General features: G+C 45.4%; 1 protein-coding gene across 1 annotated transcript; it reads left to right on the forward strand.

Annotated features, from left to right (window-relative positions):
• The first annotated feature begins 656 nt into the window (after positions 1 to 656).
• GCNT3 (glucosaminyl (N-acetyl) transferase 3, mucin type) lies at positions 657 to 6,260 on the forward strand. The gene is made up of 2 exons (XM_081170653.1): positions 657 to 3,161; positions 3,588 to 6,260. The coding sequence occupies exon 1, from the start codon at positions 847 to 849 to the stop codon at positions 2,161 to 2,163; it is 1,317 nt and encodes a 438-aa protein (XP_081026779.1). The 5' UTR covers positions 657 to 846; the 3' UTR covers positions 2,164 to 3,161; positions 3,588 to 6,260.
• Positions 6,261 to 14,967: the final 8,707 nt, after the last annotated feature.

The following is a 14,967-nucleotide window of genomic DNA, read 5'->3' on the forward strand; positions in this document are numbered from 1 at the left end:
TCAAGTGTGTTTGCCTGGCTGGAACATGTCCTTGAACCACAACCACACCTGTCCTTTGCCTGGATGGAGAATGGAGTTGTGTGTTTGTGTGCGTTCCCTTTGTTAGGAATGTAGCCTATGTTACACAGGTAAGACAATGTCTCACTTGCCCCCCCTTTTGCCTCTGCCACCCCCCCCCCGGCAAGTGGCCCCTGGAAGACTGTCCATGAGGCAATGCGGCCCTTGAGCTGGGAAATGTTTCCCACCCCATCTTGGAAATAACTGAAACTAAAAAGTCTGGGGAGATTTTTGAAAATGTAATGAATCACCTGATACGGAAAAGACACAGTGCAGATGCCAGATGAGTCTTTTGGCAGTTCCACAATTGGAACCACGCCTCTCTCCCTCGCCCCACTGGATCCCGATAATCACAAATGCCACCTTTCACATTATATTCTTCTTGGTACAGACAATATTTAGAATCCCAGCTCTACCAGAAAATCAAGTAACTTATTAAAGTTCACTGATGCTCTAATGGAAAGTTAAGCCTCTTTTAAACCTCCCGTACGTCCTGTTTTTCATTTTGCACTGGATTGCAACATCTCCAGGGGGAAAAGACTTTGCTGTGAAACAAGCCTCTTCCCTCCCTCCCTGGGTGACGCCTGACAGCTCATCTGAGCTCTCAGGTTACGTTTGGCAGCAGCACAGATATGAGGCAGGCTGGACTGAGGAAGCACTGCTTAGAGCACCTGTGGCTGCCAAGGTGATGTGGACGCTAAGAAGAAACCTTTGAGTAGGCTCAGGAGTTTACTGGCCTGGAAGACGGATTTTGGGCTGCACTATCAGGGTCCTTCTCTGCCCCCCAAAATGTATTGGTTGGAAAGAAAGTTCCTGGGTCGAATCTCACGCCTGCTGGCGCTTGGGGGCCTGATGCTGTTTGGCACTGGCCTTCTGAAATACTCCACTTGGCAGTGTGACTTCAGCCACTTGGGGAAAGACATCGCAGACCCTGGGATTCAGTTCTGCAAAGACAGGCTCTACCAGTCTGTGAGACTCGCTCCCAAGGGAAATATCAGCTGCTCACGGATCAGCAGAGGGGACGCCAAAGAGATCGAGAAGGCTATTCTGAGCAGGCTGCAACTCAAAAACAGAAGGGATCTCCTGGGAGAGAAAGAGTACCTGAACATGACTGAGGACTGTGGACTCTTCAAAGATAGCCGGAGGTATATCGAGTTCCCACTGAGCAAAGAGGAGGAGGATTTCCCCATCGCTTACTCCATGGTGGTCCATGATCAGATTGAAATGTTTGAGAGACTGTTGAGGTCCATCTATGCCCCCCAGAATGTGTACTGTGTCCACGTTGACAGGAAGGCCCCAGAACCTTTCCAAGAGGCAGTGCGGGCCATTGCCTCCTGCTTTGGGAATGTCTTTGTGGCATCTAAGCTGGAGCGTGTTGTGTATGCTTCGTGGTCCAGGGTCCAAGCTGATTTGAACTGCATGGAAGACCTCCTTCAGAGCAAAGTACATTGGAAATACCTCCTGAACACCTGTGGGACAGACTTCCCCATCAAAACCAACGCAGAGATTGTCCATGCTCTAAAGCTTTTGAATGGGAAAAACAACATGGAGTCAGAGAAACCGTCAGAGAGCAAAAAGGGCCGGTGGAAGTACCGGCACAACGTGACCAATTCTGTGGTGAGAACCTCCACTGCAAAGAACCCCCCTCCACAAAGCTCCCCCATGTTCACTGGGAACGCATACATCGTGGTCACCAGAGAGTTTGTTCAACATCTTTTTGAAGATCCAATGGCAAAAGCACTGATCGAGTGGTCCAAAGATACTTACAGCCCAGACGAACATTTGTGGGCCACTCTGCACCGGATGCCAGGAGTCCCAGGGTCAGTCCCCTTTAGTGCTAAATTTGACCTGACGGACATGAACGCCATTCCAAGGTTGGTGAAGTGGTCCTACAGTGAAGGAGACATCAGTAAGGGGGCCCCTTATCCTCCTTGCTCAGGCTCTTACCGGCGAGCAGTGTGTGTCTATGGGGCAGGCGACCTACACTGGATGATCACCCAGCACCACCTGTTTGCCAACAAGTTTGACCCCAGAGTTGATGACTATGCCTTACAGTGTTTAGAAGAGTACCTGCGCTACAAATTAATCTATGGGAAGCAGCTCTGAGTGAATGCCTAGAAGGTTCCTCACCAAGAGGACAATTTAGAAACTTATGTTTTGAGGTCCTGGCACATGGATCTATCTAGCATGATGGTCAACCCATTCCTAAAGTACTTAGCTAGCAGCCAGTAAATCTCTTCACTGAGATCTCAGAGACATCCATGTGAGTGTTGCATAGGTCAAGGAAAGAAGGTGCCAGGAGGAGGAAGCTGCACGGGGGTGGGGGGGTGGGGGGGTAGAGATTTGTTAGTCACTCTCCCACCTTGTGCTGCTCCATTGCCTGGAGGAAAAATCTGATGCACAGCTTTGGTTACATTTACTTTTTTCTTTAATGAGTGTATGTGAAGGAAGAAGTGAACAAATTGTTGTTTAGTCAAGTCTCTATTTCCTGTGTTCCTTTTCCTGTATGTAAAATGTGTGGGGATTGTAGTGACCGCACTGATGATGGGAAGGCTCTGATAGGCATAATATAGCAGGACTGGGTTAAAAATCATCTCATGGCTCAATCTGCTTTGAACGTTTCTTCAGATTGCACCTGAACTTTCTCCCTCAGCAAACCAGGGGATTATTTTTTCTCAACTTGAGTGGTAGAGTTTCAACAGCAGTCCCCCCCCCCCCCACTACCTGTTTCCTGGTGAGATGAGAGCCCTTGAGATTTAGAATGGTTTTGTAATATGTTTCTGTAGAAATATACCAAGTTTCACAGGCATTACTAGATTGTGATGTAGCACCTGTTTCTTGGAGCTGCAACAACTCAGATGTCTGTCTCCTGCACTACTTGCAGCTCAGCTTTTAAACTTTGTTTTTCAGCTCATGTGCAAGTAAAGTATGTTTGGTAGTTAGCCATCAAAAGCCATCAACACATTTAAGGAAGCACCAGTGTGGTTGGATATTTAGCTATTAACTAAGCAAAGACCTAAGAAAAAACAACAAGTCTCCCATATCTAAAAAGGATGATGACAATGATAGATGATAGATAGATAGATAGGTAGGTAGGTAGGTAGGTAGATAGATAGATAGATAGATGATAGATAGATAGATAGATAGATAGATAGATAGATAGATAGATAGAGTGGTACCTCAGGTTAAGTACTTATTTTGTTCCAGAGGCGCGTTCTTAACCTGAAACTGTTCTTAACCTGAAGCACCACTTTAGCTAATGGGGCCTCCTGCTGCTGCTGCCGCGCCGCCGGAGCACGATTTCTGTTCTCATCCTGAAGCAAAGTTCTTAACCCAAGGTACTATTTCTGGGTTAGCGGAGTCTGTAACCTGAAGTGTATGTAACCTGAAGCGTAAGTAACCCAAGGTACCACTGTAGATATATGATAGATAGATGATAGATAGATAGATAGATAGATAGATAGATAGATAGATAGATAGATAGATGATAGATAGATAGATAGATAGATAGATAGATAGATAGATGATAGATAATACTACTTTAAACAGCTGTGGTTTTCCCCAAAGAATCCTGGGAACTGTAGTTTGCTGAGAGATGCTAGGAGGCCCCATTTTCTACTCACAAAGCTACTATACCCAGAGCTCCCCATGAAGTGGAGTTTATTATTAAACCACTCTGGGAACTGTAGTTCTGGGAGGGGAACAGGGGTCTCATAGCAACTCAACACCCTTAAAAAATTACAGCTCCCTGAATTCTTTGAGGGAAGCCATAACTGTTTAAGATGGCATCATATTGCTTTAAGTGCATAGTCTGCATGTGGCCTTATTAAAATTCATCTATAAATTGAGACTTCCCATGCTGGAAGGTTGGGTAACAAACTTTTCTGATGTAGACAGAGGTTGGATCAGTGAAGGGACTGGAGGGCAGCAGAAAGATGTATCAGCAGAAAGTACTCAAAACCAGCTCAGTTGGTAGAGCATGAGACTCTCCATCTCAGGGTTCTGGGTTCAAAATCCATGTTGTGTGATAGATTTCTGGATAGCAGGGGGTTGGACTAAATGACCCTCATAGCGCCTTCCAGCTCTGCAATTCTATGATCCACACAAGTCTCCTGCATACTAACAAGGAAGACTTCAACCCCGAAAGCTGTCTCTTGTCATTTCATCTCCAGGCTGAAAATAAGGCTGAAACAGCACCCATATTGGTTTGGGGCCTCGGGGAGGCAGTACCAGCCAAAGTTCGGTATGGTTGGCTGATGGCCCACACTTCCTACTCGCATACCCTTCAACATTTCTCAGATGAAAATAGGGACATTGTATTCAGTAGTAGTAGTAGTAGTAGTAGTAGTAGTAACAACAGCAGCAGCAACAACAACAACTATTTTATTATTTATACTCTGCCCATCTGACTCTGGGCGGCTTCCAACATATATAAAAACGTAATAATCATTAAACATATAAAAACCTCTCTATACAGGGCTGCCTTCAGATGTCTTCTAAAGGTTGTATAGTTACTTATCTCCTTGGCTCGAGGTTGCTTAACTCCATACCCTCCAACATTTCTCCAATGAAAATAGGGACGTCCTAAGAAAAGCAGGACATTCTGGGATCAGATCAGAAACCGGGGCGGCTTCTGTAAATCCGGGCCTGTCCCTGGAAATTAGGGACACTTGGAGGGTCTCCACTCCCCCCTGCCAGATTGAGGGTAGGTCCCCCCCCCCGAGTGTGTCTTGCTCAAGGGCCTCCAAAAACTATAGTTGACACTGTGGGGAGGGAAGATGTGGGGGCCTCCCCTACTAAAAGAGATCTAAAGGAAAGAGGCAGGGAGGGTGAGGGGCTTAGGAGTCATTGGAGATGGAACTTGAATGAGTCTGGATGCCTTTTGCACATCTGAAGCACCTTCTTTCCCTCAAAGAATTCTGGGCCTGTGATGGGTTGTTGGGCACTGTAACTTCGTGTGAGGTAAACTACAGTACCCAGAAGGGTTGAAACATTTTCGGTTACAGTGTTGTTTCCTTGGATCATTGCAAAGTTTAGTTCCACACTGGAACCTGTGTTAAACTTTCCAAGTTGGCAGTGGGGCTTAGGATTTTATTTTATGGAGCTGCTGGTCCAGTTTTTGCTAATGCAACATGCATGCTTCTGCTACCTATTGATATCAATCCGGTGTTGTTGGTATTAGTGATTGTGTTAGAAATGCCTAGCTCAGACTTCCCCAACCTTCAGTGCTTTGGGCTTCAATTCACACTAGTTGCTGGAAACCACAAGAGGGAAGAGGCCTCTTGTGCAGGGTTGCAGGGTTCCACAGGCAACTGCTCAGCCACGGTGAGAACAGGATTCTGGACTAGATGAACTCATGGCCTGATCCAGCAGATGTCTTATGTTCCCCAGAGGTGGGGAACCTGAGGCCTTCCTGATTTTGCCTAGAATGGCTGGGCACTCCAGTCAGATGGGTGGCATATATTATTATTATTGTTATTTGCTGAATAATAACTCCCATCTTCCATGACCATTGGCCATGCTGGCTGGAGATTGATAGGAGGTGGAATCCAAGGACATTTGGAGGGCCACAAATCGCATACCATTGATCGGAAGGTCGGCGGTTCAAATCCCCATGACAGGGTGAGCTCCCATTGCTCTGTCCTAGGCTCTTCCAACTTAGCAGTTCAAAAGCATGCCAGTGCAAGTAGATAAATAGGTACCACTACAGCAGGAAGGTAAATGGTGTTTCCATGCACTCTGGCACTTGTCACGGTCCTCCGTGCACCAGTAGCGGTTTAGTCACGTTGGCCACATGACCCGGAAAGGTGTCTGTGGACAAATGCCGGCTCTCTCAGCCTGAAAGTGAGATGAGCGCCACACCCCATAGTCGCCTTTGACTGGACTTAACCATCCAGGGGTCGTTTACCTTTTACCTTTTTTACCATTGATCTAGTAAGATCAGTTGACCTTTGTGGACTGCTTCTATATTATCGTGCCCTGTACATTCCATGATGATTTTACACAATGAAAGATCAGGAAATTATGTGTTTTCTACCTTCCTTGTACATATTTGCAGCTATGTAAATAGACAGTTCTTTCCAGTTATGTGATATTGGCTTCTGCCTTATGTATCAACCTTGTGTGTACATGTGTAAATCATAAGGTGGCCCAACTCACAAATGATTCAGAATAAAGTGAAGCAGCCGCTGTTTACCCACTTACGTTTGCCTTCTGCTCTTTGCTTTGTAGGCCTGCTTTCTACTGCCATAAAGATAAGGAAGATTACCTGCAGTCAGTTAGCTATTGTGAGAACCCTGATAGGGAATATAAAATCTAAACAAGTGGGGCAAAGGGCACACCTGACAGAGCTATAAGTGCAGAAAGGTGGTTTACCAGGGCGGAAGTCTTCACATTTTCTGTGTTCGGGGAAGCTTTTCTGTCAAGGAACTGGTGTGCTTTTTGTGGAAGTGGGATGGGAGTGAAATGGGTTTCAAAGTGTGGCCTGGATGTGGTTAAACATCCTGCAATTCTGCAGCCACATAGGAAAGTTTAGTTCTGAAAAGAAGACGACTCTTTGGTGGCTCCTGGTTCTAAGCCATGGCGTCAAATCTGCATTCCAAGCAAATGCGTCAGTGCAAATATTTAGGATTTGGTTCGAGGCCAGAAATTCTGTTGGCTTTTTACGTCATAAGGCGAAATGCACACAAGACATTGCTTGTTTTGTGTTCCTTCCCTTTTCATCACACTCATTCACTTGCTTTCCCCCTTTGCCTTAAAAGCTTACAGAAAGCTAAACTCACTGCTCTCTGGCACCAGACAGGAAAGGCAGAGGTTACTTAATGTGTTTGATTTTTCTCTGTTGGTTAAAGATTGTAAATGTTTGCAATCTACAAATGTGTTGGTAGACTGCAAATCTAAAGAGGTGCAATTGAGATAAGTAGCAAAAGAATCTGGTTTGTTTCCCAATTTCTTCTCTCCCCCCCCCCCCCCGTTTATCTTGTTTCTGCCACTTGGAAGGTTAGCACCATGGAGTTCTCTACCTGATATGCATTTATGTTGATTTTGTAAAATAAATTAAGATTGGACAAAATCCATCTGGATAACATTTGCTGGATGTGCTCTTGCTATGGAGGAAAATAAAGAGGTGTTCCTGAGATGCTGGAGTCAAAATCAGGCCACATGTGTGAAGACTGATTAGAATATAGGGGAGTTGCTTTATACCAAGTCAGGACACTGGTCCATCTACCTTATTGCAGTTGACACTAACTGGCAGCACCTCTCCAGGGCTGCAACCTGGGAGTTTCCCCCAGCCATACCTGGAGTTGTTGGGAACTGAACTCGGGGCCTCCTGTATGCAAAACATGTCATAGGAAACCTAAATCCTCTTAATAAGATGTGTGTATGGCAGAGAACTTCATCATCAGGCATGGCTAGCTAGGAGTGGGTCACACCCATGGACAACTATCTATTGCATGACATTGAATTGATGTTGCAAGATCAATGAACCACATCAAGAGAGACATCTAGCTATGCCCAGAAGTGGCTGAGACCATGTTCCACAGATTCCAATTTGCTTCTTTGAAACCTTTCTGACTGAGGTAGGTGAAGAATAGGAACAGAAAGCCCTCACTCTGTGTTTCTTTCATTTCAGTCATATTTAGAGGAACGTTTCCCCTATGGTTTTGAACCGATGTTCACCCCCCTTTCTTGCAGGATGATTTAATGTTTCCTAGTGCGGCAAGAGACAACTCCCTTTGCAGAAACTAATAATAACAACTCACACCGGGTTCTCGCAAACCCCTCCCTTCCCATCGTCAGATGGCTCCAGGCACCAAAACAGTTATTAATAATACTAAATACAGGTAAAGGAATGCCCTTGACCTTCCCACCCAGCAAAGTCACTTGGGCAAGAACTCACTGTGAAAAAGAAAACAACATTATCTGAGAACCTTTGGTGGGGCAACGCATCAGCACTGGTTAAAGGAAGAGCCCAGCGCTGGCCCAAAGAGCTCTAGCCAAACCATTATAGCAGCTTCCCTGCTACTGGCCTGTCTCCAAGAGCAATTCAAAGTGCTGGTTATAACCTATAAAGCTTAGATCCAAGACCATATTGCCTCATAAGAACCTGCCCAGGTTATGAGATCTTCAGGGGAGCCCTTCCCTCATTCCCACCACATTCACATGCATGCCTGGTAGAGATGCAGGAGAGGGCCTTCTTGGTGGCTGCTCCCAGTTTTTGGAACTCCCTCCCTAGAGAAACTAGACAGGCTACCATCCCTGCTGTCCTTCCCCTGGCAGCTGAAGACCTTCTTGTTCCAACAGGCTTTTGGGAACTGACTGCTTTTAGTGAAAAGGCTGGTGCTGTGCTGCTTTTATTGTAATTTTTACACACACAGTTTTAATTCTATTAATGTTTAATTGTTTTTAATTTTTGTTCTTTTAATTAGCTCTTCTTATTTTATCTGTAAGCCGCCTTGAGTCCGGTTGACTCCTTTAAAGCAAGTAGGCTCTTTTCAGCTCGCTAAGGGCGGGGGGGGGGGTGAGGAGGAGGGAGAGAAGCAGAACCTGCTTGCTTTAAAGGAGCCTACCGCACAGGAGCCGCTTACACTCGTGTAAGCGGCTCCTGTCTGGTAGGCTCCTTTAAAGCAAGCAGGCTCTCTGTCCCTCCAGCAAAGTTTTTCAGCTCACTAAGGGGGGGGGGGGAGGAGGGAGAGAAGCAGAGCTTGCTCCATGCGTGCTCCTTGTCCCTTGAGTGCTTTTCCTTCCCTCCCCACTTAAAACTTGGTTACAAAGCACAGATCCACATGGATCCTCAGGATTTTTGCACTAGGTCACCCCAAATTCACCATCAGATCACATAGCATGTCCATGGCTACAGTTTGCACCAAAAAAATCACACACCCACTCTTGCCTGGGGCCGCAGTGGTGCAAAAACATGGTTACAAACATGGATCCTCAGGATTTTTGCATTGGGCTACCCCAAACTCACCATCAGATCACATGTCTGTGACCACAGCATGAACCACAAAAAATCATACATCCACTGTTTCGTGTAGAATATTTTTTTTCTTGCTTTCCTCCTCTAAAAACTACATGCGTGTTATGGTCGGGTGCGTGTTATCGAGCGAAAAATACGGTAGTTTTGTTTGGGGCAGAAATATTTGTGTATGGAGGAGTCTTCCCCCATCTGCAAACTGAAGTGGCAAAGCCGTGGGGCAGGTTGGCCACCTTTCTGGTTGTCTGTGAGAATTCAGATGCAGTGGCAGCTGTGTCCTATGAATAAAACAAAAATTGCTAGCAAACTTAATAGTAAATGTGTAACAGCCCAGTTTTCAATTTGTGATTCATGTAAGTGAATCGCCTAGTTAACTCATGAAGCAGAAGCCCTTGGCCTTGGCTTGCTGCTTTATCAGGGCTCTCTCCAAGGCACCCCTGTGGGCTGGGGTCTGAAGCTGGGCAGCACCTGCACTGCAGATGGATGCTCATGGAAGCCTTGCCACCTATTTGTTGTTCTCCATTTTGAAAAGTAAGAAAAATATGAAAATGGGCAGGGTGGGTGGAGAGGAGAAAAACAGAAAGAGGAGAGAGGAATGAAAGAATATGGAAATATGGGATGCATGCGCGTGCGCGCGCGCACACACACACACAGAGAGAGAGAGAGAGAGAGAGAGAGAGAGAGAGAGAGAGAGAGAAAACTGCCCATCCATCCATCCACTTATAGGAGGGATCAGTCGGAATGATATCCATGGCTCCCTTCCAAACATGATCCTGTGCTTGTGAGGGTAGTCTACAAGAGGAAACCTGATGAACTGATCAGTCTTGTTTCTTTGTCAAGGAACTTGATTGACCTCTTAAATACTCTGATCAGCTTCTCAAAGAGTGAGCTATGTTGCCATAGTGACAACTAAGTGGTGGTGATCTCCAGGAAGGGAGCAGGCATTTCCATTCCCCACCCCACCCCTGGCTGGATGCCAGCTCAGTCTAGGTTGGAGAACAAAAGGCCAAGAGGACTGTGTGTGAGAGAGTTTGGCTGATGCTGGAAGACAGAGAGGAATGTCTGCTCTGCTGAACCCAGAAGCTGTGGCTTGAGGCTTCTCTGAACACCTAACAAAGAAGTAAGATTTGTTGGGTGTTAATGCTGTGAGCCCCTCCAGACTGTGCTCAGGTTGTATATACGATGTGTAACTAAAACCATACATCATAAAGACACCACAGTCTACATTTACCTTCATTCCAAGGAAACTGAACCCTGGGAAAGCCGAGGCACCCCTGGAGTAGAGATGCCAGGGACAAACCTGGGACCTTCTACTTGCAAAGCCTACCATTGTGTGATGGGTACTCCTCCAGAGAAGTTGCCATTGTTGCAGGCTGGGTGTTAACAAAGGATTTGAAAAGGCTGAAGACTCCTACTTTAAGGGTGGATGTATCCAGACAGGTGGGCTAAAAATAATGCTTGTGATTCATTCCAGTTGTGATTAATTTAATTTCTCTTAACTAAACTCCCATTTTGATCCGATGACCTGAACTTGTTTTTAAGGTTCAAGTTCTGTAGATGTTTAAGATTCAGGTTTTGTTAATTAGATATTTAAGGTTCAGCATTCCAGCCAGTCAGCCACACCCTCCTCCTGTAAGGTAGGCAGGGGGAACCTGTGGCTCTCTAGATGTTGCTGATTCCAGCTCCCAACAGCCCCAGCCAGGGCTGATGTGAATTTGTTGTTGTTTAGTCGTTTAGTCGTGTCCAACTCTTCGTGACCCCCTGGACCAGAGCATGCCAGGCACTCCTGTCTTCCACTGCCTCCCGCAGTTTGGTCAAACTCATGCTGGTAACTTCGAGAACACTGTCCAACCATATCGTCCTCTGTCGTCCTCTTCTCCTTGTGCCCTCAATCTTTCCCAACATCAGGGTCTTTTCCAGGGAGTCTTCTCTTTTCATGAGGTGGCCAAAGTATTGGAGCCTCAGCTTCAGGATCTGTCCTTCCAGTGAGCACTCAGGGCTGATTTCCTTCAGAATGGATAGGTTTGGTCTTCTTGCAGTCCATGCGACTCTCAAGAGTCTCCTCCAGCACCATAATTCAAAAGCATCAATGTGAACTAGACTCCAGCAACAGCTATAGGGCCACAGATGCCCTTGTTGTTGTTGTTTAGTCGTTTAGTCATGTCCAACTCTTCGTGACACCATGGACCAGAGCACGCCAAGCACTTCTGTCTTCCACTGCCTCCTGCAGTTTGGTCAAACTCAGTAGCTTTGAGAACACTATCCAACCATCTCATCCTCTGTCGTCCCCTTCTTGGACCCCTCTAGGAGTCTTGGTTGACCACAAACTTGACATGAGCCAACAGTGTGACACAGCAGCTAAAAAAGCCAATGCAATTCTGGGCTGCATCAATAGGAGTATAGCATCTAGATCAAGGGAAGTAATAGTGCCACTGTATTCTGCTCTGGTCAGACCTCACCTGGAGTCCTGTGTCCAGTTCTGGGCACCACAGTTCAAGAAGGACACTGACAAACTGGAACGTGTCCAGAGGAGGGCAACCAAAATGGTCAAAGGCCTGGAAACGATGCCTTATGAGGAACGGCTAAGGGAGCTGGGCATGTTTAGCCTGGAGAAGAGGAGGTTAAGGGGTGATATGATAGCCATGTTCAAATATATAAAAGGATGTCACATAGAGGAGGGAGAAAGGTTGTTTTCTGCTGCTCCAGAGAAGCGGATACGGAGCAATGGATCCAAACTACAAGAAAGAAGATTCCACCTAAACATTAGGAAGAACTTCCTGACAGTAAGAGCTGTTCGACAGTGGAATTTGCTGCCAAGGAGTGTGGTGGAGTCTCCTACTTTGGAGGTCTTTAAGCAGAGGCTTGACAACCATATGTCAGGAGTGCTCTGATGGTGTTTCCTGCTTGGCAGGGGGTTGGACTCAATGGCCCTTGTGGTCTCTTCCAACTCTATGATTCTATGATTCTCCTTGTGCTCTCCATCTTTCCCAACATCAGCGTCTTTTCCAGGGAGTCTTCTCTTCTCATGAGGTGACCAAAGTATTGGAGCCTCAGCTTCACGATCTGACCTTCCAGTGAGCACTCAGGGCTGATTTCCCTAAGAATGGATAGGTTTGATCTTCATGCCGTCCACGGGGCTCTCAAGAGTCTCCTCCAGCACCACAATTCAAAAGCATCAATTCTTTGGCGATCAGCCTTCTTTATGGTCCAGCTTTCACTTCCATACACCACTACTGGGAAAACCATAGCTTTTACTATACAGATGCCCTATCCCAGGTCAAATCACTCTGTCCTCAGTTATTTGGGATTCCAATTCCCAACTGATACTAGCATCCTATGACTCCTGGAGACCTCTGAGCATGCTGTTGCTGGACTGATTTTTGTTGTTTTGATGTCATAGCAAAGCTCAGGATGCCCCTGAGCAGGTTATACTTCCTCCTTGTTTCTGGTGGCTCCATTTGGTTTCCAGTTGTGTTGGCACTCAACTAACCGAGCTTGCTATTAGCGGGAGGGTGATGATGATATCACTGATTATACAGGCTTAGTATTTGGCATTGGTTCACTTGGATTCCCTGCCTAGAAGTAAGCACAGCAGTCACATCTCTGTGTTGATGATGAAGTGAAATTGCATTGCCTAAGTGCATCAGCATAAGCTCATGCAATGTAAAACTGCCATTCATCGCAGCAGCTCTTAAGATTTCCCTGTCAAGCATGTTGCAATGCAAGCACAGTCAGCCAAGCAGGAAGAACACATTGGTGAATGGGATGTCAGAACAACCAGTTAATCTCAAATGTCAATGTTTATTTTGCAAGATAAAAAGACAGGAAGTCCAGTACAAACTCCCACTGATGGGAATTCCCAGGATAGCCATCAAAGAAAGTAATCTTATATTTGAACAATAGTATCAAAAAGTATGCTCTTAAAAATACAGAACTAGAGAAAACACAGTGAAATAGGCTGCAGTCTAACTCGGGGTTAGGCACGCTTAACACTTGTACTTTTGTGTTCCTTTTTGTCCTCTTCAGTTAGACAAGACGTCAATGTATTGAAAGAAGCGTCCTTGTCTCCAAGAACTTCTCTACTCTGCTCATTAACCATGTTGACCATGTTGGATTTTCTTGGTAGCTGGCCATTTACATGCATTTAGTTTAATAGTATTATGGTCAGTGCTTCCAATTGGCTCAACAACACTTACTGTATTTTTCTGTGTATAAGACGCCCCCATGTATAAGATGCCCCGTATTTTTTTGAACCCAAAATTATGAAATCAGTATTTTAAACAACAAGCAGAACAACTTTGAGCTTTTTTTTGGGGGGGGGGGGAGGTCACCCAAAGTTGTTGAGCTTTTTGACTAAATTTCAACTAAAAATGCGACCAAGATTTGGAGTATTATTATTTTTTAGCAAAAAACATTGTCTTAGACACGGAAAAATACGGTATATCTTGCACCAGATCCTGGATGCCACTTACCATTAGGTCCCGAGTTGCCGCCCCTCTGGTCAGTTTCATGACATCAGGCTACCAGGGTCTTTTGTCCGGGTGACCCCACATTCTATCACACCATGAGTAATTTTGTACAGCTTTATCACATACTACCTTACTCACTATCTAAAATAAAAAGCCCCCAAGGTTGTAATGGTACCTCATAGGGGATTTGCTCCAACCTTTTGACCATTTTGGCTGCCCCTTTCCACCATAGATTTGTATAAAGTCATTATGATACTGACAATTTTATTTCAGTCCCTTTCATAATGATCCCAGAAACTGACTTTGCCTTTTCCACAGCTGTTGCACATTGGGCCAACTGCAGTTGTTACCTTGATGTTGGCACTGTGATGGAGGCACTGTCTCAGCTGTGGCTCCTATCTTGCTCATGGACTGGGCTCCCTCATGAGGTTACTCCCAATTTATATCCCCAGCTAGTTTCTCCCCGTCCCCATCCAGATGCTAATGCTTGGAATTCAATCAAGAAGTCCTTGTTAGATTAGCACAAGGAAGTGTTGCCCAACTAATGAGCTCATGTCAATTCTAGCGAGTAGGAGTTTAAAAATAGGGTGGATTTAGTTCAGCGTTGTCCCCTGGAAATGGGGATTTTTGTCAGGGGTGAGGACAAGGTGGCTGATTAAACTCTGTTAAAGTTTTCTTTTTTAACTGAAACTAGCTTTTAACTGGTTTTCTACCAAGCTGAATTAGTCAAGTCACAGACCACTGTATTCACAGCAGCTTTGATTGTAGCACAAGCATACATCACACAGCTGAATAGTAAGATGGGGCAGAATAACAGTCATTTTGAAACAAAAGTGTTAAAAATGCAATCCACATGTACACACATGCATGGAATGCAGTTTGTTCACTTTGCTACATCCTACAGAACAAGAGCCAAATGACAACAATAGAACTGGCACTCAGTGGTGTCAGGTTAATGTGGGCTACGGCACCAGCAGTATGTTTGATGCTATTGTGGCATTAAACTATGGTGACAGAAGACTTAAAAGATATCAGTTCTCAGGAAGCGTCCCATTTCATGAGATGGTTGTCAGCCTAAACTATCTACCAGCAAACAGTTCTACAGCTGCTGCTCTTGTGCTGCTTGCTGGTTTGCCAAGGGAATCTGGATGGCCACTATGAGAACAGGAACGCTGGACAAGATGAGCCATTGGTCTGATCCAGCAGGCTGTTCTCATGTTCTTGTACAAACAGATCAGCTCTCAGTAAAAAGAAGCATTCTGGGGCAAAAGGGCTCCTTTTTTTGTTTAATATGTGTGGCCCCTGGCAACATCTTCAGTGATGCACTGGGTGTGAGAGAATTGGGAATGTCTCTTTTAGGATGTTGCTTGCCATTCACAATTTTTATAAATGCTTGAATAAGTATTTTTTTTTAATGAGCTGCCCGGTTAATCAGGGCTACTTTCTACCTAAACTTTTAAAAAC

Source organism: Podarcis bocagei, assembly GCF_964188305.1.
Source record: "Podarcis bocagei genome assembly, chromosome: 14".
In the NCBI taxonomy this organism is placed as follows: domain Eukaryota; kingdom Metazoa; phylum Chordata; class Lepidosauria; order Squamata; family Lacertidae; genus Podarcis; species Podarcis bocagei.